The sequence below is a fragment of the Salvelinus fontinalis genome, chromosome 28 (genome assembly GCF_029448725.1).
Source record: "Salvelinus fontinalis isolate EN_2023a chromosome 28, ASM2944872v1, whole genome shotgun sequence".
Classification (NCBI taxonomy): domain Eukaryota; kingdom Metazoa; phylum Chordata; class Actinopteri; order Salmoniformes; family Salmonidae; genus Salvelinus; species Salvelinus fontinalis.
The window spans coordinates 15,429,600-15,455,104 of NC_074692.1; the positions used below are offsets into that span (position 1 = coordinate 15,429,600).

Below are 25,505 nucleotides of genomic sequence, written 5' to 3' on the forward strand. Positions count from 1 at the left end.
CAAGCGCCATGCTCTACCAACTGAGCCACACGGGGCCTAACAGCGGTCTTACAGTTCAATTTATTTTTTGTAAGGTAAGAAAATATGATGTTTTGTTTGTAAATTTACATTTGTGAATATGAAATTTGGCCAAAAGAATAATACAATTAATTACATCAAATTGTTTCAACTTATTTCTATCGTAGGTAAAGAATCCAAGCAGTACATCTCTCCATAAGTGTAAAATCTTCATAAATGTGTTCGATTATACATCTACTGAAGTCTTGCCACAGATTCATTACATGAATACAATGCCAAAAAAGATGCAACACCGTTTCTGGGAGGTCATTACAAAAGGTACAATTTGAATTCATGTTTTTCTTAAACTTCTTCATATAGTGGTTGGCAAGATAATATTTATGAATATATATATTTTTTTAAACGTCCTTAATTTTGCTAATACAGTAAGTGGGTATGTGTGTGGCAACACCCAAACTTTTTTTCAACAGATATGATCAATAAAACCATTCCAATAAGGCATGACATAAGGTATCCTGCTGAAAGAAGGCTTGTATTGTTTTTGGATGGACCAAAAGAGAAACAAATGTTTCCTGCTGATGAGTCAACAGGGTTCATCTTAGGTATGTTCCGAGGGTCAGGCCTTGACATGTTCCTGAATAATAAAGCAACACCTGCGGGAAAGGCATCTAAAACAATTGCACATCTTTAGGTGTTACAGGGATCTTGTAGTGATAAGAATTCCTTATAATTATGTAAAATACCCTCTGCAGCCGAAAAAAAACCTTGCCGAAGTCCAAAACGAATAAAAACGTCACAAAATTGTGTCATAATATGGGCTCCAGAGGAGGTCCGCAAAGTCTAAGGCACTGCATCTCACTGCAAGAGGCGTCACTGCAGTTCCTGGTTTGAATCCAGGCTGCGTAACATCCAGCCGTGATTGGGAGTCCCATAGGGCGGCACACAATTGGCCCAGCGTCGTCCGGGTTTGCCCGGGGTAGGCCATCAATGGAAATAAGAATTTGTTCTTAACTCACTTGCCTAGTTAAATCAAGTTTAAATAAAAATATATATGTACTAACTCTTCCGGCTAGGAAGCATGCGAACGCCAAAAATGTGCCACCTCAAATTAAAACTATTGCCAAAGACATTTATAACTAATCTGTGTTGTTTACAAAGTGGGAAGCATAGTGGGCCGAACAAGCAAGGAGCTGGTCAAAGTCAAGCGCGAGATCCTATTGACTCGTTGTAGCATACATTTGCATATTCCGTTAGGGAACGCCTCTTCTGAAGTGCACGACTGCACAAATGCGACCTTGCACTTTTAAACGACTTTTTATTTATGTTTTACTTTGGCAAAGCGTCAAGTCTATAAAACTTAGTGCATTGTGTTCATAACAGATTCTAGTTTTGGGAACATACAAATGTATTGAGATATTTAATCAATGAGAAAGAATGTTGGCTCGGTTTCACCTAGTTCCATCCTCTCCCATTACCCGCGGCAGGACTTCATCTCACTACCATATGTGGTGGTGAGAAAAAATTCTAAACGAATGCTTCAACTTTATAGCCTCTGTGACGTGTCTGGGTTACCCCTTCTGTCTGTGCTATTGCCCCCTCAGTTTAAGTTTTAATACATATGTGTGTGTCTGGGTATCCTGTAGAAAATGGCCCTCATGTTGAACTAGGTTTCCATCCTTCTTGAACCCACCTGTTCTTAGGGTGTCATCCTCACAGCATACAAACACAGACAATACAATTATTATTGATGATTTCGATGGAAAGATGGAAATCAAGGTTTATACTGAATAACATCAGATGTGATCAAATCAAAGTTTATTGGACATGTGCAAGATACTAGGCTAAACCTTGCAGTGAAATTCTTACTCATGTGATCTTCTCAACGGTGCAGTACACATCCACCATTACCTAAGGTGGCAATATCTGTTCATGACAATGCAATAACAAATGTCCCAGTGATGTGTATACCTGTATGTTTCGGCTGGCTGAGTTGAGGACGGTGGTCACTAGATTGGGCTGGGGAATACACTTTAATTTATGATGCAGAGACATGTTGTAAGTTTGTGTGTGTAAACGTCTGTGTGACGTTACAAAAGCTAAAAATTGGTTCCCCTTGAAGTCTGATAGTCCTGTCCAGCTTAAGGTGACCAGATTTCTGAAATGAAAACCGGGTTCATTTTCAGTTCAGCGGTCAATATATAATTAAAATATCCAATGTTATTATCTATGGGGGAAAAAAGGGGGACAATGCCTGTTTCATTTATTTAGTCTAACAGGCACACTGTGATAGACAGAGAAAACAACTATATTACAGAAACACTACAGACAAGACAGAACTGTCCGATCTGAACAGCCATTCAGTGGTCCTGGTAGTCTGGGTAGAATAAGAGCAGAAGAGAACATGAGCAAAATTGAAAAAACAGACAATAGTATATGTGAAATACTTACCAACATAATAAAGAAATAAGACGCTGATGAGGTTGGTAACTACATAATATACTTATACCAACCTAATCTGTATATTTCTCAGAAGAATGTATTTTATTCAGGATTGCTCTGTCTTGCTTCTCCATGAACTCAAGATTGCTTCTCCATGAACTCCTGGCAGGGGAGGTTAAAGTTTATCTTCACAATAAGCATGGCCTTGATGGTAGGAGCAGTGAACCTATTTCTTGCTGCTGTCCATAGAGCATTCATTTGGGAGAACACTCTCTCGACTGATGCATTACTTCCAGGTAAGCACATGACAACAGACGCTAATCTAGCCAGGTTAGTGTGTGGGATGTCATTCTATTTGAAGTGGGTAACCACTGTGCTCCATCTCTGACTAAGCGGTGTCTCAGATGTTTTCCATTCTTCAAGCGATCCCCCCTTTAGGAACTCTTGCAGGACAGTAACCTCGTCACACAATGCATCCTCATTGATGGTCACATTGGGGCATTTTTCCTGCAGTGTGCCTGCTGCCTTCTGGATCTCTTCACGCAGAGGTTGCCTTTTTAAAAGGAGACAATGTAAATCTTTTAGATTATCTGTGTGCTTTCCCCATGCTTGCAAGTAGTTCACAGCCGTAGTAAAGAATGATTGGGATGTTTTGAGAAAGCTCTCTTTAGACATGGCTCCATTTTCCTCTAGCTCTCTCAGAAGTCCTCTGACCAAAAATGGAATGAAGTTGTCATCACGTCTTGCAGTAAATTTTGCCTCAAAGTTTCTCAGAATTGCAGCGGAGTCCACAGCACAGTGGTCCTGGCCTCCAAGCATCTTGATCGTGTCACTGAATACAGTCAAGTTTCCATGGACAAAGGCCAGCCAAAGTTCAGTCAGTGGATCTTCGAACATTGTTCGCAGGACAACAGGGCATTTGTCTTCAGAAATGAAAAAGGATTTCAATGGCACATACATTTTCAGCACTCTTTCTAGAGCAGGGAGCATGGACAGCCAGCGAACATTGCTGTGTCCTAAAATGTTATGGTACTCCTGGCCAACAAACTCACAAAAGCCCTTCAGTCTTTCTACTCTGACGGTGAAAATATGAACATATTCAAATATCTTTGTGAGCAGATACTCAACATCATATCCAAAGCTGTTCTGGCCGTGTTATGAATGATGTGGGCAGGAAAACCTAAGCCAATCACCTCCCACTGCAGAGCATTTTTAACTTTGGTATGGACAATGACTCTCCCCAGCCTATTCAGTCGTCCAAAGTTGGTATTTGTTGTCGGCAGAGAATGTTTTCCAGGTTACATTTTTGGATGACCACCAGGACCTCAGCTGTAATTTCCTGTGCCGTTTCTCCATTCAATTCAACAAAATCAAGCAGTTTTGTTTCCACAGATGTGCTGCCATCATATATCTTACAATATCTGACTACTATTGGCAGCAGCTTTACATGTCCATGACTGGATGCATCAATGGACAGGGACACAAATTCAACCTGGTCTAGGTCCTGTGTTACCAAAGTACTTGCCCATGTTACTAACACATTACTTACTATGGCGTCACATTTTGTCCTAGCACATGTAAACTTTGGCTCATAAAGCTTCCATGTCAGTTGTGCTGTGCAGTCCATAGATCTGTAACTATGATTGTGTCGCATAGTGTGGTATGCAAAGACACCCTCCTGCAGCTAAACCATATTCTTCTTGGGAAGGCTCTACCTTCTTGAAGAATGTGGTGACAGAGGACATACCAACACGGGCAATCAGAGAGGCTTTATGCTTTTTCGTCTGCTGATGTTCTACCACTGCCGTTCTTCCCCGGCTGCCAATTGAAAGAGAGGATGCAGTGAACCATTCTATCGTCTTGACCTGAGCGTATTAAATGGAAATTCTCTCATCATGTTTATCATAAAAAGTGCATTTCCGTTTCTTGGAAAGAGTCATTGTATCTCCTCTGTCTGCTCTTCTTCACTCTCCTTGTGCCACTCTTAATTACTCTCTTAACTTTCTATTCTCCTCCTCTTTCCTTCACTCGTCTTCCTTTCCTTCACCTTTCCACCTCACTCTTCTACACTCTCCTTGCTTCACTCTTTTTACTCCCTTAAATTTTTCCTTCTCCTTCCTCTCCAATCTGTATTAATAAATAGCATACTATTAGATAACCAAAGTATTTTAACAGATTCCCATTGCTTGCATCATGTTTGTATTTTATCTCAAAAACATTGTTTGGAATAATAAATTGGCAGGCTCTGTAACCATCTTTACCTTTGCTCTTCTGTCTCCTTCACTCTTCTTCCTATCCAGTCTTCCTCCTCTCCTTCCTCTCCACTGCTAATGCTATCCATGAACATTTCTAAATATATTTTCACACTACTTATTATAATGCCAAACCATTAAAATTGTAATCTACAAAAATATTCTCTGAATTAATTGTGCATTAATTTAATATAATCATATTTTCAAAATAGCCCGTCCACTGCATGTTTACATGTGAACGTTTTTTTTAACCTAGCTACCATAACAGTAGCTAACTAACCTAGCTAGTTAGTCTACATAGCTAACGTTAGCTAGCATAACCTATTTAAAACCTTATAGAGCAGATCATCTATCTATATAATAAATTGTGACATTATAACATCACTAGCTAGTATCTCAAACGATTGTAATTTACCTGGCTTGAAAAGACGTTTGTGGTGATGTTGTGGGTTCACTTGATACTTGCTAGCTTCTGGCCGAGTTTTCCATAGCAGTTTTCTCTAAAACTATCGCAAGCAAGTAGTTAGTAGAAGAGTGAATGAAGCTGCTATAGAGAGCAGCCCCCTCTGTTGGCCTAAACAAGCACAACACGATTGCGACGTCAACCCGTAGGCTCTGCTGCCCGGTGTTTCTTGCCAAGTAAAATATTTCACTTTGCGGTCTGTTTTTAACGCACAGTTAAAAACGGGGACATTTCCGAGGACAGGCCACCAAAAACGAGGGACTGTCCCCGGAAAACGGGGACGTCTGGTCACCCTAGTCCAGCTGGTCTGGAATCAACTCAGGTATCTTCCACTATAAAGATATAACTGTAACGTCCTGACCAGAGTTCTTATGTGTTTTGCTTGTTTAGTGTTGGTCAGGACGTGAGCTGGGTGGGAATTCTATGTTGTGTGTCTAGTTCGTCTGTTTCTGTGTTCAGCCTAATATGGTTCTCAATCAGAGACAGCTGTCAATCATTGTCCCTGATTGAGAATCATATATAGGTGGCTTGTTTTGTGTTGGGGATTGTGGGTGGTTGTTTCCTGTCTCTGTGTTTGTATTCTGCACCAGATAGGACTGTTTCGGTTTGCCACATTTTGTTTGTTGTAAGTGTTCACTGTTTTTGTTTAATTAAACATGTTGAGCACTGGCTACGCTGTGTGTTGGTCCGATCCCTGTTTCACCCTCTCTTATAGTGAAGAGAGGGAAGGCTGCCGTTACAGAACCACCCACCAAACTCGGACCAAGCAGCGTGAGTACGAGCAGCAGCGGCCCACTACACAGGAATCCTGGACATGGGTGGAAATTCTGGAGGGTAAAGGACACTGGGCTCACATTGGAGAATATCGCCGCTCTCGGGAAGAGATGGAGGCAGCTAAAGCCCAGGAGCGGTGGTATGAGGAGGCAGCACGGAAGCGTGGCTGGAAGCCCGTGAAGAAACCCCAAAAATGTCTTGGGGGGGGGGGGGGGGGGCTAAAGGGTAGTGTGGCGAAGGTAGGTAGGAAACCTGCGCCCACTTCCCATGCTCACCGTGGAGAGCGGGAGTACGGGCAGACACCGTGTTATGCGGAAGAGCGTACGGTGTCTCCTGTACGTGTGCATAGCCCGGTGCGGGTTATTCCACCTCCCCGCACTGGCCGGGCTAGATTGAGCATTGAGCCAAGTGCCATGAAGCTGGCTCTACATATCTGGCCTCAAGTACGTCTCCTCGGGCCGGTGTACATGGCACCAACCTTACGCATGGTGTCCCCGGTTCGCCAACACAGCCCAGTGCGGGTTATTCCACCTCCCCGCACTGGACGGGCTACGGGGAGCATTCAACCAGGTAAGGTTGGGCAGGCTTGGTGCTCATGGGAGCCAGTACGCCTGCACGGTCCGGTATATCCGGCGCCACCTTCCCGCCCCAGCCCATTTCCTCCAGTTCCAGCACCCCGCACTCGCCTTATGGTGCGTGGCCCCAGCCCAGTACCACCAGTGCCTACACCACGCACCAGGCTTCCAGTGCGTCTCCAGAGGCCTGTTCCTCCTCCACGCACTCTCCCTATGGTGCGTGTCTCCAGCCCAGTACCTCCAGTTCCGGCACCACGCACCAAGCCTCCTGTGCGTCTCCAGAGCCCTGTACGCACTGTTCCTTCTCCCCGCACTCGCCCTGTGGTGCGTGCCCTCAGCCCGGTACCTCCAGTTCCGGTACCACGCACCAGGCCTATAGTGCGCCTTGAGAGTCCAGTGTGCCCTGTTCCTGTTCCCCGCACTAGCCCTGTGGTGCGTGCCCTCAGTCCGGTACCACCAGTTCCGGCACCACGCACCAGGCCTACTGTGCGCTTCAGCAGGTCAGAGTCGGCCGTCTGCCCAACGCCGCCTGCACTGCTCGTCTGCCCAGCGCCATCTGAGCCATCCGTCTGCCCGGCGCCATCTGAGCCATCCGTCTGCCCGGCGCCATCTGAGCCATCCGTCTGCCCGGCGCCATCTGAGCCATCCGTCTGCCCGGCGCCATCTGAGCCATCCGTCTGCCCGGCGCCATCTGAGCCATCCGTCTGCCCGGCGCCATCTGAGCCATCCGTCTGCCCGGCGCCATCTGAGCCATCCGTCTGCCCGGCGCCATCTGAGCCATCCGTCTGCCCGGCGCCATCTGAGCCATCCGTCTGCCCGGCGCCATCTGAGCCATCCGTCTGCCCAGCGCCATCTGAGCCATCCGTCTGCCCAGCGCCATCTGAGCCATCCGTCTATCACGAGCCTTTAGAGCCGCCCGTCTGTCCCGAGCCTTCAGAGCCGCCCGTCTGTCCCGAGCCATTAGAGCGTCCGTCAGTCAGGAGCCGCCAGAGCCGTCCGTCTGTCAGAAGAGCCGCCAGAGCCGTCCGTCTGTCAGGAGCCGCCAGAGCCGCCAGCCAGTCAGGAGCCGCCAGAGCCGCCAGCCAGTCAGGAGCCGCCAGAGCCGCCAGCCAGTCAGGAGCCGCCAGATCCGCCAGCCAGTCAGGAGCCGCCGGCCAGTGAGGAGCCGCCAGAGCCGCCAGCCAGTCAGGAGCTGCCAAAGCCGCCAGCCAGTCATGAGCCGCCAGCCAGTCATGAGCCGCCTTCCAGTCATGAGCCGCCTTCCAGTCATGAGCCGCCCTACAGTCATGAGCCGCCCTACAGTCATGAGCCGCCCTACAGTCATGAGCCGCCACTCAGTCATGAGCGGCCTTCCAGTCATGAGCCGCCAGCCAGTCAGGAGCCGTCAGCCAGTCAGGAGCCGCCAGCCAGTCAGGAGCCGCCAGCCAGTCAGGAGCCGCCAGAGCCGCCAGCCAGTCAGGAGCCGCCAGCCAGTCAGGAGCCGCCAGAGCCGACCGGGAAGTCAGGAGCTGCTAGAGCCGCCAGCCAGTCATGAGCCGCCTTCCAGTCATGAGCCGCCTTCCAGTCATGAGCCGCCTTCCAGTCATGAGCCGCCTTCCAGTCATGAGCCGCTTTCCAGTCATGAGCCGCCCTACAGTCATGAGCCGCCCTACAGTCATGAGCCGCCACTCAGTCATGAGCCGCCTTCCAGTCATGAGCCGCCTTCCAGTCATGAGCCGCCTTCCAGTCATGAGCCGCCTTCCAGTCATGAGCCGCCCTACAGTCATGAGCCGCCCTACAGTCATGAGCCGCCCTACAGTCATGAGCCGCCCTACAGTCATGAGCCGCCCTACAGTCATGAGCCGCCCTACAGTCATGAGCCGCCCTACAGTCATGAGCCGCCCTACAGTCCGGAGCCGCCCTACAGTCATGAGCCGCCCTACAGTCCGGAGCCGCCACTCAGTCCGGAGCCGCCACTCAGTCCGGAGCTGCCCCTCAGTCCGGAGCTGCCTCTCTGTCCGGAGTTGCCATTAGTCCAGAGCTGCCTCTCTGTCTTGAGCTACCTCTCTGTCTTGAGCTACCTCTCTGTCTTGAGCTACCTCTCTGTCTTGAGCTACCTCTCTGTCCTGAGCTACCTCTCTGTCCTGAGCTACCTCTCTGTCCTGAGCTACCTCTCTGTCCTGAGCTACCTCTCTGTCCTGAGCTACCTCTCTGTCCTGAGCTACCTCTCTGTCCTGAGCTACCTCCTAAATCATGCCTTGGGGAGGATTCTTAGGCCGAGGTTGTGGGCGAGGGTCGCCACTCAAAGAACGCTAAGGAGGGGGACAAAGACAGTGGTGGAGTGGTGTCCTCGTCCTGCGCCGGAGCCGCCACCGCGGACAGATGCCCACCCAGGCCCTCCTCTTGAGTTTTAGGGGTGCGTTCGGAGTCCGCACCTCAGGAGGGGGGTACTGTAACGTCCTGACCAGAGTTCTTATGTGTTTTGCTTGTTTAGTGTTGGTCAGGACGTAAGCTGGGTGGGAATTCTATGTTGTGTGTCTAGTTCGTCTGTTTCTGTGTTCAGCCTAATATGGTTCTCAATCAGAGACAGCTGTCAATCATTGTCCCTGATTGAGAATCATATATAGGTGGCTTGTTTTGTGTTGGGGATTGTGGGTGGTTGTTTCCTGTCTCTGTGTTTGTATTCTGCACCAGATAGGACTGTTTCGGTTTGCCACATTTTGTTCGTTGTAAGTGTTCACTGTTTTTGTTTAATTAAACATGTTGAGCACTGGCTACACTGTGTGTTGGTCCGATCCCTGTTTCACCCGCTCTTATAGTGAAGAGAGGGAAGGCTGCCGTTACAATAACTCAGAGACAGACACACAACTGATAATGTAGCTTAGCTATACTTCATAAGAATGTGTCATGACATCATGTGTTGCCATGCATAAATTACAGTATTGTGATAATCAGATTCCATGTGAGGCTAAGGTATTCACCAGATGCATTCTTTCGCTCCCTCTCATATTAGCTAGCTACTTCTCTCAAACTCACGATTACACACAGATGGCTTCAACCTAACAAGCTTAGGAAACATCAGTGTCGTAACATTAGCCATTTTGTTTGCTAAATAGCTAACTAGCAACCTAGGTTAGCTAAAAAAGCAAAAACAGCTAGTTAGCTAGCCACGTCCGCTAACTCAACGATTTACGATATACTTGAGTTTAGCATGGTTGGCTAGCTAACGTTAGTGAGAGAGCTATGTAGATCCTGTAGCCACAATGGAGCCGAATTGAATCTAATCTATATAGCTAACTAGTTAGTTTAGCTGCTGTTATTATTATATCGCTAGCTTGCTGCAGTTAGCTCGTTAGCTAACTATCTAGCAATATCAACAACAAACAAAAATGCTCAACCAACCAAAACATAATAGGCAATTGTAGCAGCACGTTATCACATCAACCCGCATTTCTTCCAATCCGTCCCCTGGACTCTACTAGCTAGTTATGAAGTTTGCACTTACAATCGTACGCTCTCCTTCCCATAGAAGTCGTCACTCCCGGTTCTCGTTGCATAAGCAGTTCGAATCTCCCAATAATCACTCTATTGCGGCATTGCCTCATCAGTTGTTAGTTAAATATTACATTTTACAATCGAGGTATAGCACGCATTATGCCTCATACCCTAGCGCCGATTGGCATGAGAGAAAGAGTGATCTTGGGTCTCATCAAACAGAGCCTAAACTCCAACATAGAAGAGAGAAGGAACGAACTGTGCTGAAATCCCGTCTGAGAAGAGTGGTGCTGTAGGACACAACATAATAATCACAAATTATGCTTCCCTCAGTTTTGAACCCAGTTCACTGAATGGTGACCTCACGTGTAAAGTCTGAAATAAGTAAAGGTTTAAAGTCTGTGAATGATTCACTCTTGAGTTTCATCTCACTGTTACCAATAAAATGAACATGGGTGCAAATTGGATAGTTCAGGACCCCGTTCAAGACTTTTCAATGTCAAATCATAATGTCACATTCTGGTACATTCAGAATAAAACAATTTATTCAATACAAAAATAAAAACGACAATGACAAGAACCAAATGAGCAGATATTGAAAAAACATCCAGTTTGTACAAAACATCAAACTTATTTTAAAAAATGCCAATGTACTCCAAATGTACAGATCTACAACTGCTCCATAAGTATAATACATGCTTCAATTCTTTCCTTTTATGAAATTTTATAAGAAATATCTCTCTTGGTTACTGTAAAACAGTTCTATTATAAAGTACAGTTTTTTAAAATTAAATAACAAATGTCAGGACACAATTTTGGATATAAAATGTACAACAATAAATGGAGACTTCTTATTCCAGCAGAATTCAGCTTAATGGAGTATATTCACAGTGTGCTTTTCACATCAATAATGTGAACTTGCATGTAAACATTGTTGCATATCAAAACTCATGTTAATAAATATACAATAATGTTCAATAATGCTTATAGTACAAAAGGTGATGACATACATTATACACAGTACTTAATCTCAAGCCATATTGTTATTCTTGAATTCCAATAATTGAATATAGGCCTAGTTTGGGAATAATGTTCAACCATATTTGTGAATGGTGAACTACCATTTTTTTGGACAAAGGTAAAGCAAAGATGATACACAACCTGTCCCTGTCATGGACAACTTCATAACATCTTTTTCATATGATCAAGGATTAAGATGTTGAGTTGCTATGGTACCAAAAATACAAGGTGTAATTGTCTAGGGCTACAGTACATGAAAACATTGACACATAAATTACAGCAATCACTCAACACTTTCCTGTTAGTCTGAAATACTCTGCTGAGAAAACTGAGTATAATTACAAACACAACAATGAGGGAGATTTACCTGTTTAACTGGGAAATGAATAAACATGTTTTTCTGCTCAGGTAATGGTGAGCTAGCTACCCACTCACTGTAACAATGCAACACAAAGATGAAGGCTCGCTCACTCAAAGCTCATGTCATTTAGGTGGCTAGTACTGTACTAAATCTTCATATTCAGTGTTTTCACATACAGATCCATACATTGTCATAAACTGACTTATGTTTTCATCAAATTTGTATAAAATGGTGGTGGAAGCAAAAATACTTTGTCCTTGATGTGAAATACTCCTTGGACTTGAAATACAGATCTCAGGCACAAGTTATAGCTTGCCACCATTAGCTGGCCAAGTGGTTATGTACAAGCATGAATCCAGTGACTTTTCCAATATCTTATTTAAAGAGGGCCAACTGTGTTTATTGTCCAAGCTTACCAAAAGCCCATAAAACACTTGTTGTTTTGGTTTACATTTGTACTTGCCTCTTTGAAAGGTCCCTGGTCAGTTTCACCAAAACACAAGAAATGTAAATATCCAGCATCTCATAACAGGCTCCAATCAGGGCAAAGTATTATTCTGTGTCAATAATGATGGCACACCACAGGTATCAATATCTGTGGCAATTGGTGTGTACGATGTGAGCCATATGATCAAGCATATCCTTTCTCTTTCAGTTGGTTACACTTTTGACAGTGTTCCGTCCACAGAGGATCGAGTTGGATTGTCGAGGATTTGGATTTTGAGGTGTTGAGGTATCATGAAGCTTCAAAAAAGATATCCAGCATACATCCAGGACCACAGTACTGTCAGTTCTCTGCATCTGAGAAACTATTTGGTTCCTTTCTTTGACATATCTGAAACACAAAATGTTAAACACCGTTAAACACATTCCCAGGACAAACAATATAAGATTCAGAAAGACAAACATCAAAATACTGTGAGATTAGGATTTCATTAGCTAGTATAAAGTGGTGCTTTGCTTAAAAAATTGAGTGTTTTAAAATGAACAGAAAAAGTGAACGCACAATTTCACAACAGATGGATGAAAACTAGCAGGGATAGAGGCAGGCAGTGAGAGGTCAAAGAGAAGGTGAGGGGGTAACAGTAGCAGGCAGAGAGGAACGGACCAGGGTGGGCAGGCAGTTAGAGCAGTGCTGAGTTGGAGTCAGAGTCTGTGTCGGAGGGGAGGCAGGGATCACTGGTGCAGGAGGATCCCTGAGAGCGCCTGTACTCCTGGTACTCCAGGCGGAGTGCGTTGAAGCGCGCCTCACTTAGGGAGCGGGTGTATTGGCAGTGTGGTAGGTTGGAAACTGGTGGACTGACTGAGGGAGGAAGGCCTGAGGGGCAGGATCGAGAGGAACAGCATGGAATGGGAAGAATCATGGGTACAACTCACATCACCACAACCACAACAAAAGGTACATGATATGATACATTCAGTGTGGTGAATAATAAAATACAATTGTCTTACCTTTCCTGTAGAGGTCCTGAAGGCCAGCCACAGAAAGGACTCGATCATGCCTGCCCTGCCCCCTTCCCTTCCCTACCCCCGCCTGTGGCTTCATGGCCTCCAGGACTTCCAAATCTACACAGACATCAGCAGAATCCCACTCATAACTCTCATCTACTGATGTGTTCCTTCTAATGACAGACACACAAAACAAGTAGTCAGAGTCAGACATACAGGGGACAATAGCAATAATTTAACAGTAAATCAATAACATTTTGGCAATATCCTCAATTTCTTCAGCTGTGAAGACACCTGTGTGTGATGTTGGACTGGTGCGGTAGTTTCACCTTTTTTTTCTCCACTCACGTAGATCCATCTCAGCTCTGTGTCTCTGTGTCTCACTTTCCTCTGTTGTCTCCGGGGAGCTGAGAAGGATGGGAGTGATAGAGAGGGACTGACGGAGGAGGCCAACGCTACCTCTCCCACTGCTCTGACTGGCATAACTGGCCCTCCCTCCTTCTCTGTTGTCTCTCATCTCTGCCTCAGCCCCTGCCCCCTTCCCTGTCCCTCTCTCTGCCTCTCTATGACTGTCTACATCCCTGGCTAGGAAAGGGCCACCCCGGTAGGGTGAAGGCCAGCTATACATCCGGGGCAGGTTGGGCCTCGGTTGGCCCCTCTTGGACTCCATTGGTCTGGGGTAGTCTCCCCTCATGCCTGGTCTGGGTGTGTACTGGTCTGGTCTGGGTGGGTACTGGTCTAGTCTGGGTAGGTACTGGTCTAGTCTAGGTAGGTACTGGGGTATTGAGGAGTTCATAGAGACATATCTTTGCTCTACAGACCTCAGAGCATCCTGATATGTGATAGGCGACGTGGCGGCATCAGGATAAGCACTGGCCTGTCTACATGGATCTGATAAGTCTCGTCTAACAGAGACTGGGGGTTGTCTTGGTGGGTACATGGAGGGGCTGAGGTAGGTATAGGAAGAGCTGGCTAGGGATCTGTCATACCGAGGCCTCTCCAAGGATCTGTCAGCATTCAGAGGCTTCTCCAAGCTTCCTACACTCGGTTGTCTAAACTGGACCCCTTCCCGCCACGAGGGGTCTGGTCTGGAGAAGGAGGATGGAGGGGTGCGTCCTAAACTATACGATTTGACCCGGACGTCTGGGTTTGGGAACTCATCCCAGTAACATTTCTCTGAGACATAAGTCCTTGGTCTTTCAAAATGCTCCCATTTCTGTGACCCTAAGCTGATGGACTTTTTTATGAATGGACGAGGCTGTCCCATGCCTGAAAGTGTTCTGCATGGGCCAATACTCAGAGATTTCTTGATGAACGGTGCAGGGTGTTGATAGATCCTAGAGGCTATTTTATTAGTCCTGTTGCCCTGAGAATGAAGTCTTTGGGATTGTTCTGAAGCTGACTCTGGTTTCCCTGCAAATGTATTAGTGTGTTTAAACACAACTTCTGCCATGCTTTTAGCTGCACTAGCCAACGTCTGGGCTGGACTTAAACCAATTCTCGTTGGTGGTCTCTCTAAGCATGTGGTCTTTTGACTAATAAGTGGTTGTGACTGCTCATAATAACGATAATTCCCTGTGTATTCTGACCCGGGTGCTAGTTTTTTTGACCTGTCTGGAATCGCAGCGCTGTGGCTTGAATCTCTTGCTTGCACTTGCAGAGAGTATCTATAGTCTGGCTTCTCAGTTGCCTTTGAAGTTCCTGCTGGACCAACAAAGTGTCTGTTTTCTAAAAAAGAAACTGTGTTTTGGCTTGAACTTTTCTCTAGCTTCTCCTGCACATCCCAGTTTTTTGGAACCACGTCTGGCTTACCTTCCAGAGACGTCTCTGTCTGTGGCTCTACGCTTTTGCAAGCAGTGTCTGTGAGTTCAGATTCATCCCCAGAGTTGTCCACACTCATCTCAATGAAACCCGGGAGGCTCAAATACTCCAGAATTGCACTTGTCTGCAGTGGGGACATTTTGGGTGCCTGGGTTGCCGGCTTATTCTTGAAAGACTCTGTTATTCTGGCAGCAGAGAACTGGGACTGATCGCTCTCACACGCTTCCAGAAGAGTTAAGGGGGAAATTTGACTGGGGCTGTCACTAAAAAGAGCCCTATCACTCCTTCTGGAGCGTGCCCTGACTCCCTCTCTCTCCTGATCAGGGTTTGAAAGTGAACTCCGAGGGTCATCCCCAATTTGATCACCTCTCACTTTCCCTTTGGCCCCTGCTTTGTGGAGCTCATATGGCAAGGTAGAGTAACCAGAGGGAATTTGATTTAATCTCTCCCTATCATCCATTGTCTCTGTTCTCTCAGACAGACTATATGGTGCAGTGCCTGGGTAAGGCTGGCCAGAACTTGTGGCCCTCACTCGCTCTGCTGAAACAGATCTTTCAGCTGTTGGCTCCAGATGCTGTGTACCATAAGCAAAGGACGATCTTGGCTTTAAGGCACCTCCCCCTGACTGTTTTGTCTCCCTCCAGCCCTCCTCAACCATAGACCTTCTACGATACATGTCCTGCTCTTTTTCTACAGTTCTGTCAGGACTCCTTGACCTGGCTCTGCCTATGTTTCTCTCTGTTCCTTGACTGATAGGTGGGCTTTCTGAGGTAGGGGAGAGCTGAGATGGAGAGGTGCATTGAGTGACTGGGCAGCGTGAGCAGTCCACATGTAGTGAGTCCTCCATGGCCAGCCCAGCATGACGTTGGTGAGGATGTTGGGATCTTGGTGTGGTGCTCTCTAAGGGGCTCTGCACTGGGACAAGGCTGCTGATAGAGGTGACTGGGCTGATGTCCCATTGGATGTAGGAGGAAGGGAGCCGGTCCATTGGGCTGCTGGTGTTCCCAAAGTAGCAGGCCCTCCTATAGTCCGACAGCTGATGGGTCTGCCCGGACGCCTGGTGGGCTTTGGGACGTAAGGTAATGTCCTGTGGCTTCCATATAGGATCCTCATCCCCTGGACTGCCCAGTTCTCTGTTAGGGCTTGTTGCCTTTTCAAGCTGGTTCTCCTCTTTCTGCCACTCCCTTTCCCTCTGGCTGGCAGTATAGTTATCCAGCTCCCTTTCCATCATCTCCCTCTCTTTGGCCAGCTGCAGACACTCTCTGAGGTTATCCTGCTTTTGTTCACTTGTGTCAATCTGTGAGACCAGTGTGCTGGCGTTAGTCAGCTGGCTCTCTCTCTCCATGGGTTGGTAATCTGCTAGGTGATGCCTGTCCATCTCCAGCAGTCTGGCTGTCCTGCCCAGGCTGGGGAAAATGTCCTCTGGGTGCCCAGATCGGTATCTTTTCAGGGAGTCACAGACTCTCTTCTCACTCCTATCGGAGTGGAAACTGGCTCTCTCCAGCAGAGCCTCTGAGAAGCCCTGCTCGTCATCAGAGTAGAAGCAGCCGTGACGGGAGAAGTTCCTGGCCATTGCCCTCACTCTGCCCGGGGAGGCAGGGGGCTTGCTGAGTTCTGTAACCTCCACTGTCAGGGGGGAATCCTTTCCCTCTCCCCTCTCAGAGCTCAGACTGCTGGACTTTGGAGAGTCTCTGAAAGATGTCCGGTTGCTCCCTGTGCCGCTGCCTCCCCTATTGGTTTGGGTTTGTAGGAAGACTGTCTTCATGTTGGAAAGAGTAGGCGCCTCTGGCAGGGGTTGGACAATGAAACGTCCATCTGGGCCTCTTAAGATGGACTCCAGAGCAGAGGGTGAGGGGTCCTTACCCCCCAGGTGGCTCTCAAAGAGGGTGTAATGTGGTGGGGGAGTAGAGCTGGACAGGAGCTGCCTGCGCTGGTCCTGGTACTCTCCACGGCTGCCTTTATTGAAGGAGGAACGATCAGCCTGGGAAGACGAGGAGTTGGGGAAGAAAGACAGGGTAGGACAAAACTTGATCTTCAGGATGCTGTCGGGGCTGTCAGAAGGCGAGCGAGCTCTGAGGAAGAGAAGAGTCATAAAGGAGGAGAGATGAGTTAAACAGTACAGGTTAATGCATTATTACATTATTGTCTCAAGCTTAGAAGAACCATATGTAAGGATGCATTCAGTGGATACAAATAGTTATGGTTGTTATGAGTAGCAGATCAAATAAATACACATTCATTTGCAATGATTCTCAAAAAAATGCACAATAATGAAACATGGGTTGGTGAGAAGACAGCCAATGCAATGAGGAAAACATGCTGGTAAGGATGGGAACTTACTCTGGAGAAAGACTCTTCTGGAAGGCAGAGGGTTGATCTAAAAAGGTGGGGAAGGGTGAAAAGGTCAAACAATGGCACATGTAAAATAAACAAATAGATGGGATGAAAAGAAACGCTGTCAACTGAAATACACTGAGTATACAATTCGTCGGGGCATGGACTCTACAAGGTGTCAAAAGCGTTCCACAGGGATGCTGGCCCATGTTGACTTCAATGCTTCCCACAGTTGTGTCAAGTTGGCTGGATGTCCTTTGGGCGGTGGACCATTCTTGATACACACGGGAAACTGTAGTGTGAAAAACCCAGCAGCATTGCAGTTCTTGACACAAACCAGTGTGCCTGTCACCTACTACCATACCCCGTTCAAAGGCGCTTAAATCTTTTGTCTTGCCCATTCACCCTCTGAATGGCACACACATAATACATGTCTCAATTGTCTTAAAGCTTAAAAATCCTTCTTCTTCCTCCCCTTCATCTACACTGATTGATTTGGATTTAACAAGTGACATCAATAAGGGATCATAGCTTTCACCTGGATTCACCTGGTCAGTCTGTCATTGAAAGAGCAGGTGTTCTTAATATTTGTATACTCAGTGTAGATTAACATGCATAGCATGCAAAGGAACCACTTGACAGTTACAAAGAGTTGCTCCAGTCACCAAGGCTTTGGAACTCCAACTTAGTAGGCTTTGAAAATACTTTCTTAAAGATAACTTCTAATAAAACAAAAGCTTGAAATTCTCTGTCTTAGTATCAGAAAAATGTTAGGATACAACAGTCTTTACCATCTCTCCTCTTCCTGCGCCGATGGGCTCTTCTGTGACTCATAACATAGGCTGTCACCAAGGAGAGGATGATTGCCACGAACAGGAAGCACACTCCACCCAACACACCAGCCAATAGGGGCTCTGGGACAAACTCCAAGAAGCTTGGCCGGACAGGGTACATCGCCATCCCTGCAACCATACCAGGCACAGTGTCTGAGTAATACACTACCAACAGCGTAGACAGCTGTTGTCGGAAATACCTACGCAATACATTTATCAACATAATGACAAGTGTCATGACCATTGATTATTATCAAGCACAATTGATATACCTGCTACATAATATTTAGGAATGTTTAGTCTAGGATTTATGAACCTAAACAGTGTTTCCATCATGCAGTTGATCACAGCTGGCTGTACAGTAATGATACTAACCTGTGGTGTTCACATTGACAGACTCACTGGGCTCACTCAGTAGTTTGTTGCTGCGAGACATCAATCTCAGATCATAAATGCAGTCCTGAGAGGGGAGAAGGACAACTGTTTAGTAGCCACAATTCTGGGCAACGTATCTGAAAACACATTAGAGTTTGGAGGTCATAGCCTTCAGATTACTGTTCATTACACCTCATTTATCAAATAGTCAGTGTCTTCATTCATTCTGCCAAGGTCCAAAATTATCATCGCCTCTCACCCTCAGTAATCCTTGCACCAGTAGTTCACTCTGGTTGGTCTTCACAGCACTGTTGAGAATGACCCATTGGCCTCTGTCCCTCCGAGCCTGGAGGACATACCCAGTGAGTAGTGTGGCCTGGGACTCAGGAGGATACCACTGCAGGACAATCCCCAGCACTGTCCGATTGGCTGACAGGAACAAGGGAGGGTTGAGAGTTGGTAGACTGGTTACCACTGTCGGTGGATATGTTGGCAGGGCTGTGAAAGTGAGACAGGATAAGATCAGACTTGTACATACAGTAAAAATGTAGATAAATGTCCAATACAGACAAATTAAGGAGTACTTTGTCAGTTAAAATTTGTACTGACCCTGCGTCCTGACAGAGGTAATTTCACTGAAGGGTCCGGAGCCCAGTTTGTTCTGAGAAAGGACACTGAACTGGTAGCTGGTGCCAGCCAGCAGCCCTGTCACCAACAGGTGGGACTTGGAAGTGGGCACGGAGATAGATCCCCACTCATGTTTCCCTCTGGAAGTCTGCTTGACCCTGGGGGCAAGAGGGAGGAACAAAGAGATTCAACCACCATGTTCCAGAGAGCAGTGTTGAGTTGAGTCTCATTCTGATAAACATTGAGATGAGTTACTAACCAGACAGTGAACTTCTGGGTGTATCCTCCATCAAAGCCAGGTTCCCAGGACACATTGGCCTGGTTCATCCCAGTACTGACTGATACAGATGAGGCAGCATGAGGGCTGGTGCCTGGGAGAAAGATGAGGAGAACAATGAGAATACACCAGCGGAACTGTACACACCAGTGTCTACGTAAATAGTATAGCATGTCTTGTACCATGTTGCTCCATGCAGTGGGCACTCACCCAGCACCAAGACCACAGTGGCAGTGCCGACGGTGGCCACACGGTTGGTGGCGAGGCACTCCCAGCCCCCCTGATGATCTTTGCTGAGAGGCTTCAAGAGGAGGGAGCCATTGGACAGAACAGTGTACGGGGAGCGAGGAATGGGACCAACCTACAAATGAAAGGGACAACATGTAGAGATAGCGTAAGTAGAGAGAGAGAGAGGGCTATGATTTCTGGGGTTCCTTCAGCAATGTCTATCAGGGACACCTCACCTTGCTCCAGGTGATATTGGGAGAGGGGTCTCCATCAGCTTCACAGGGGATGACCAGCTCCCCGCCCACCTCCTGCAGGTACTCAGCACGAGGGGACACCGAGAATGAGGGTGGGTCCTGCAGAGGGAGAGAGTTTTAAGTCTATACACTCTCAGAAAAATGTTCCCTGGGGTACAAAAATATCAAAATACGCATAACCTTCAGATACACAGGAGATACACAGTATACCAAACATTAAGAACACCTTCCTAATATTGAGTTCCCCCCCTTTGCCTTCAGAAAAGCCTCAATTCGTCAGGGCATGGACTCTACAAGGTGTCGAAAGCGTTCCACAGGGATGATGGCCCATGTTGACTCCAATGCTTCCCACAGTTATGTCAAGTTGGCTGGATGTGCTTTTGGTGGTGGACCATTCTTAATATACATGGGCAACTGTTGAGAGTGAAAAAGCCAGCAGTGCTGCAGTTCTTGACACAAACCGATGCGCCTGGCACCTATTACCATATCCCGTTCAAAGTCACTTCATCTGATGCAGCACTCCACACTTAACCAGCATAACTACCACAGCATTCTGCAGCGATACGCCATCCCATCTATGATGGAGTGCTGCATCAGATGACCTAGCCTCCACAATCACCCGACCTCAACCCAATTGGTTTGGGATGAGTTGGACCACAGAGTGAAGGAAAAGCAGCCAACAAGTGCTCAGCAAGTGAACACCTTCAAGAGTGTTGGGAAAGCATTCCAGGTGAAGCTGGTTGAGAGAATGCCAAGAGTGTGCAAAGCTGTCATCAAGGCAAAGGGTTTGAAGAATTTGAAATATAAAATATATTTTGATTTGTTTAACTTTTTTGGTTACTACAAGATTCCATATGTGCTATTTCATAGTTTTGATGTTTTCACTATTATTCTACAATGCTGAAAATAGTAAAAATAAAGAAAAACCCTGGAATAAGTAAGTGTGTCCAAACTTTTGACTGGTACTGTATACATATTTCCTGAGATTTCTTATATCTCCTAGATATAGGACAGACATGTCAAAACCTTACTGCTTATGATAGATTTTTTACTGTCTTTTTGCCATTTCTGAATGTGTTATTCAATGCTATGGGCTTAGTAGTAAAGGCCACATTCAAAATTTTATCAAATTGTTTTTAAATATATTTGTTTTATACCTAAAGAGTTCCTAAAATTCGAAATCAAATCGCTAAATAATCCATGGTATGACCATCTTAAAACAATTCCATATGTTAGCTTAGTAGTACGAACAGCAAGGATTTGACTATATACCTATAACTAATGGTACCTTATAGGGTACCTACAGTGACAAGCGTTTGTAACCCTTTAAGTACAATTCGGTACCTTTTTTTGTGTACACATTTACAGGTAGCACTGTAATCCATAACCAGGGAACAGAGGCCTGGGGTACAGCCTTACCTGCAGGATAACCTTAGTGGGTTCAGACTGGCCCATGGTCCCGTAGCTGTTATAGGCAGTACAGGTGTACATACCCACTGCATTGTCATTAGCTGTGGCTATAAACACAGAGCCCTCGGCGTTCACCAACCAGCCAGGGAACTGAGCAGGCAAAGACAGAAGGAGAAAAAACAAATATGAAATACAACAGAGATTAATGGTTGTGTGATAAGATTCATGTTGCCCTGATTGCCTACATTGTCAAGGTTTAAGTTGTTCCCATCTTTGGTCCAGTTGACAAAGATCATGGGGGGCTCAGCCTGGACTGGGCAGAAGATGACTCCTCCCATGCCCGTAGGTAGATACGTCTCCCTGGGCATCCGGCCCACCCTGGCAGGGTCTAAGAGAGATAGAGGAAGTAGATACAGTAAGTCACTCTCCCAGAGATGGACTAAAACACACAAGCCAGGAAATCAAGACATGCATAGCCATAGTCAACCACAATTCTTACGTTTGACTTTGAGGTGTGCTGAGGCAGAGGGTGAGGTCATCAGCCCATTGGTTGGTATACAGGTGTAATTCCCAGTGTCCTCTGGGACAAGACTAGGGATGAGGAGTGTGCCGTCCACTAGGATCTTCACACGTGTCTTAAGATACCTGAGGACAAAACACACACACATCACAACCCGGCCTTGAGTTAGTATCTTCTTAGTTGCATTATGCACCATTGTCTAGGGATTACCTGTGGTGACAATGCTGCTTCCGGTATTTAACTGATTTACTAACAATCCAATTAACCTGAATTGTAGTGCCAATGGCTTTGTACGATTACATGGAATCAATGCTTGAAAACATAAATGCACAACATAAGAAAAAAGGGTTCAAAAAGAGTTCTTCGGCTGTCCCCATAAGAGAACCCTTTTTGGTTTCAGGCAGAACCCTTTTGGGTTCTATGTAGAACCCTCTGTGGAAAGGGTTCTACCTAGAACCAAAGCGGTTCTAGCTGGAAGCAAAAAGTGTTCTTCAAAGGGTTTTCCTATGGGGACAGGCAAAGAACCCTTTTAGAACCTAGATAGCACCTTTTTTTCTAAGAGTGCAGTATGATTCTCACATATCCCTGTAGCTACTATAGTTTGTGTTTTTTGTGTGTGTTTGTGTTGTAGTCAACTCACTCTATATGGTAGACATTCTGTCCCTGTTTCCACCACTCATAGGTGAGGTTGGACGGATAGGCCTCAGCTTGGCACTGTAGAACTGCATCCTGTGATATGTTGAGGGTGGTGTCCTCTGGGGCGATAATGATGAGTGGAGGACCTATTTTGAATTTGGGAGATTTTCAGTTACTGCATGTGCTTTTATCTGGCTGTAAAACAAGTGATTCAACTGATTAACCGTAATGATACAGTTATTCTCATGCCAAATAAAAGCTTCACAGTCAGATCACGATTTGATGTGACAAGGGCAGTGCATTTATAGACCATACACCACTAGATGGCAGTATGACAGTAGCTCTGATCTGAACTCTATTAGCTATTCTTAAAGAGAGATTCCCGCATTTGTTTTTCTGCTGCTCATTAAAGGACAAATCCACTCAAAGACTATCTTTTGGTATTTTTTTCATTAGTCCACTGTTGATACAGTCCCAAAATGTTTTGCATGTCAGCAGTTTTCAAGAATTTGGATGTTCAAAAAGCAAAGTGTCACTTGCCACATCATCATATGATGCAAAACACATCATTTGATGCAAAACGCATCATCGTGATGATGTGGCAAGTTACATTTTTGCCGCCTTCACGTGCTCTTCGGAACTAAGAAACTCAGACATTTCTGACTGGTTTAAAATAATCAAATGTACATTTATTTAATTGGGTTAACTGCCTTGTTCAGGGGCAGAACGATTTTTACCATGTCAGCTCAGGGATTCGATCCAGCAACCTTTCAGTTACTGGCCCAACGCTCTAACCACTAGGCTACCTGCCGCTATAACTGTAACCGTGTTGCAGTTATACACGTGTCGCCTTGATCCAGTTAGCAATCTTTTGGGCACCCGAGTGGCGCAGCGGTCTAAGTCATTGCATCTCAGCGCTAGAGGCGTCACTACAGACCCTGGTTCGTTTCCAGGCTGTATCACAACCGGCTGTGATTGGGAGTCCCATAGAGCGGCGCATAATTAGGGTTTGTCGTCCGGGTTAGGGTTTGGCCGGAGTAGGCCGTCATTGTAAATAAGAATTTGTTCTTAACTGACTAACCTACAAAAAATAGCTATTCGGAAATGTTTCCGCGTTCTGACTAGCACGTAAATATGGCATTAGCTTCTTGACTGCTGACATGCTAAACATTTTGGGACTATATCAACAGTGGACTAATGAAACAAATATGAATATATTTCCTTTAAGAAAAAACTAAGATTTGAGTCTTGGTGGTGTGGTTTAATGTGGCTGTTATGTTCACTTTATCATACCCTGGCAGTAAGAGTTGTTTTTCCCTCTTGAGGCACGGTAACAACAAAACAGCCACTACCACTTCCTCAAAATAGTCAGAATTAATCTAAAACGAATCAAGAAATCTGTCTATTTTAAATCTAGCTAAGGCAGGGGTGTCAAACTCATTCCACCGAGGGCCTAGTGTCTGCAGGTTTTTGGTTTTTCCTTTCAATAAAGCCCTAGACAACCAGGTGTGGGGAGTTCCTAACTAATTAGTGATGTTAATTCATCAATCAAGTATAAGGGAGGAGCGAAAAGCCGCAGACACTCGGCCCCCCGTGGAATGAGTTTGACACCTGTAATCTAAGGTGTTTGGTGCAGTATTTCTCAAGGAAACATTTGTGCATGAAAAACTAGTCTATTACCAGAGTGTGCATCTGTCTGGCAGTGTTTCATAGTGTATCATGTTACAAAACAGGTCGTGACCTTGGGACTATAAGGTTTTATCTGCGCAAAGCATAGTTCTGAGATATTGAGCATCCCAGTTTTCACATCCCAGATCTCAGAACAGTTTTGTAGTGAATGCTTCTTTCATAACCCATTAAGGTCTTCGTCCATAAAGGTACCTAGAGTACAGAGTATCAAAATACTGAAACATTTTAGTGGGTTGCAAAAGCAGATAAAACCGTATGGCTCTGAAATGTCAATCTGGGTTTAGCCATAACGTTCTATCTGACACTTCTGAATTAGACATGTTCCGTTTTTAAGAAAACTGTTATTTTCATACATAAAAGATAGAATAACACTATTTTACCCAGATAGAGTCAGAACACATCATCAAATACATTAAGAAATGTATTATGATTATCAGACCAACTACTGCAATCACTGAACAACGATGTGACAACATCATTTACTTTAAGATTTTTGACAGTGTTGTTTTTTTGCTTGTGTGCCATTATTGCTGGTTAGACTAGCCTAGTCCATACTTAGAGTGAGATGGCAAAGACATACAGTATGTTTTGAATGGTCCATCTGTATTTGTTCAGGCTTGTTATTGGATTGCAGATAGAACATTGTGTTTATGCTGATATAACTTTTTGGTAGCCTAGCGGTTAATAGCGTTGCGTCAGTAACCGAAAGGTTGCACTAACTGAGCTGAAGTGTCAGCAGAGGGAGGACCTTTCTGCCTCTCCCAGATGGTTAAAAAATAGTCAGACTCTGACCTTTGACCTGCAGCTGGGTAGTATGGGTCAGATTCCCTTCCGAGTTGGACACCTGACATTTATACATTCCTGATGTCTCTCTGGTGACGGTGGCCAAAGACAAGGTGCCATTGAGTACCTGAGCGAGAGAGAGAGCAAGAGAGAGAGCGCGAGAGAGAGAGCGAGAGAGAGAGATGCTTTAAAACATAACCAACAACTTCATCCAACAACAGAAAACATACGTTTTTTTTTTTTTTTTTACATACCGCCATCTTTTCATGTTTCTCAATTGGGGTCTCATCTTTATGCCATATAACAGTTGGTCGAGGATTGCCATGGGCACCACAGCTGAGGGCCAGGGAATCCCCTTGCAAGACTTCTACAAAGGTAGGCGGAGTCTTGATAAATACAGGTGGGGCTGTAATAGAGGAACAATTGATGATCTTTTAACAAATGTATCACAATTAGCTAGCTAGTTAATTAACTAATGTGTAACAATTAGATAACGAATGGCAAACTATGAATTCTGTTATTGCTACATCTGTAAGCTAGCCATGGCCTTTGTGCATTACTTGGAAATAACACAATACTTGCCCTGATGATATCCTATTTGATGCATGAAGGAGACAGAAAAAAAGACAAATGGAAAGAAAGAGAGAATGGGAGGTAGATAGTAAATTGGAGTGGCATGTGTTTTGATGTCAGTGTGGATGGGAAAAACAGAATAGGAAAATGAGAGAAGGAGAGAGTGACAGTAGGTGGAGAGTTGATCCAGGACAAGAGAAAGAGAGAGTGACAGTAGGGGAGAGATGATCCAGGACAAGAGAAAGAGAGAGTGACAGTAGGGGAGAGATGATCCAGGACAAGAGAAAGAGAGAGTGACAGTAGGTGGAGAGAAGATCCAG

The 25,505-nt window shown here is 45.6% G+C and overlaps 1 protein-coding gene across 2 annotated transcripts in view; it reads right to left on the reverse strand.

Moving 5' to 3' along the window:
• Positions 1-10,518: 10,518 nt before the first annotated feature.
• Positions 10,519-25,505, reverse strand: part of LOC129826254 (protein turtle homolog A-like) — a 36,878-nt gene continuing 21,891 nt past the window's right edge. The window contains exons 5-22 of one of the 2 annotated variants that reach the window (XM_055886781.1): positions 24,867-25,018; positions 24,622-24,739; positions 22,145-22,286; positions 21,484-21,629; positions 21,230-21,372; positions 20,994-21,134; positions 19,557-19,673; positions 19,303-19,453; positions 19,075-19,186; positions 18,798-18,973; positions 18,448-18,686; positions 18,189-18,273; positions 17,772-17,942; positions 16,987-17,023; positions 13,155-16,718; positions 12,829-12,998; positions 12,485-12,694; positions 10,519-12,211 (exon numbers count right to left, since the gene is read on the reverse strand). In XM_055886781.1, the coding sequence (XP_055742756.1) occupies positions 12,501-12,694; positions 12,829-12,998; positions 13,155-16,718; positions 16,987-17,023; positions 17,772-17,942; positions 18,189-18,273; positions 18,448-18,686; positions 18,798-18,973; positions 19,075-19,186; positions 19,303-19,453; positions 19,557-19,673; positions 20,994-21,134; positions 21,230-21,372; positions 21,484-21,629; positions 22,145-22,286; positions 24,622-24,739; positions 24,867-25,018 (5,858 nt within the window). In that variant the 3' untranslated portion in view covers positions 10,519-12,211; positions 12,485-12,500. The remainder of the gene's footprint in view (positions 12,212-12,484; positions 12,695-12,828; positions 12,999-13,154; positions 16,719-16,986; positions 17,024-17,771; positions 17,943-18,188; positions 18,274-18,447; positions 18,687-18,797; positions 18,974-19,074; positions 19,187-19,302; positions 19,454-19,556; positions 19,674-20,993; positions 21,135-21,229; positions 21,373-21,483; positions 21,630-22,144; positions 22,287-24,621; positions 24,740-24,866; positions 25,019-25,505) is intronic. The other variant, XM_055886782.1, reaches the window with a different exon arrangement.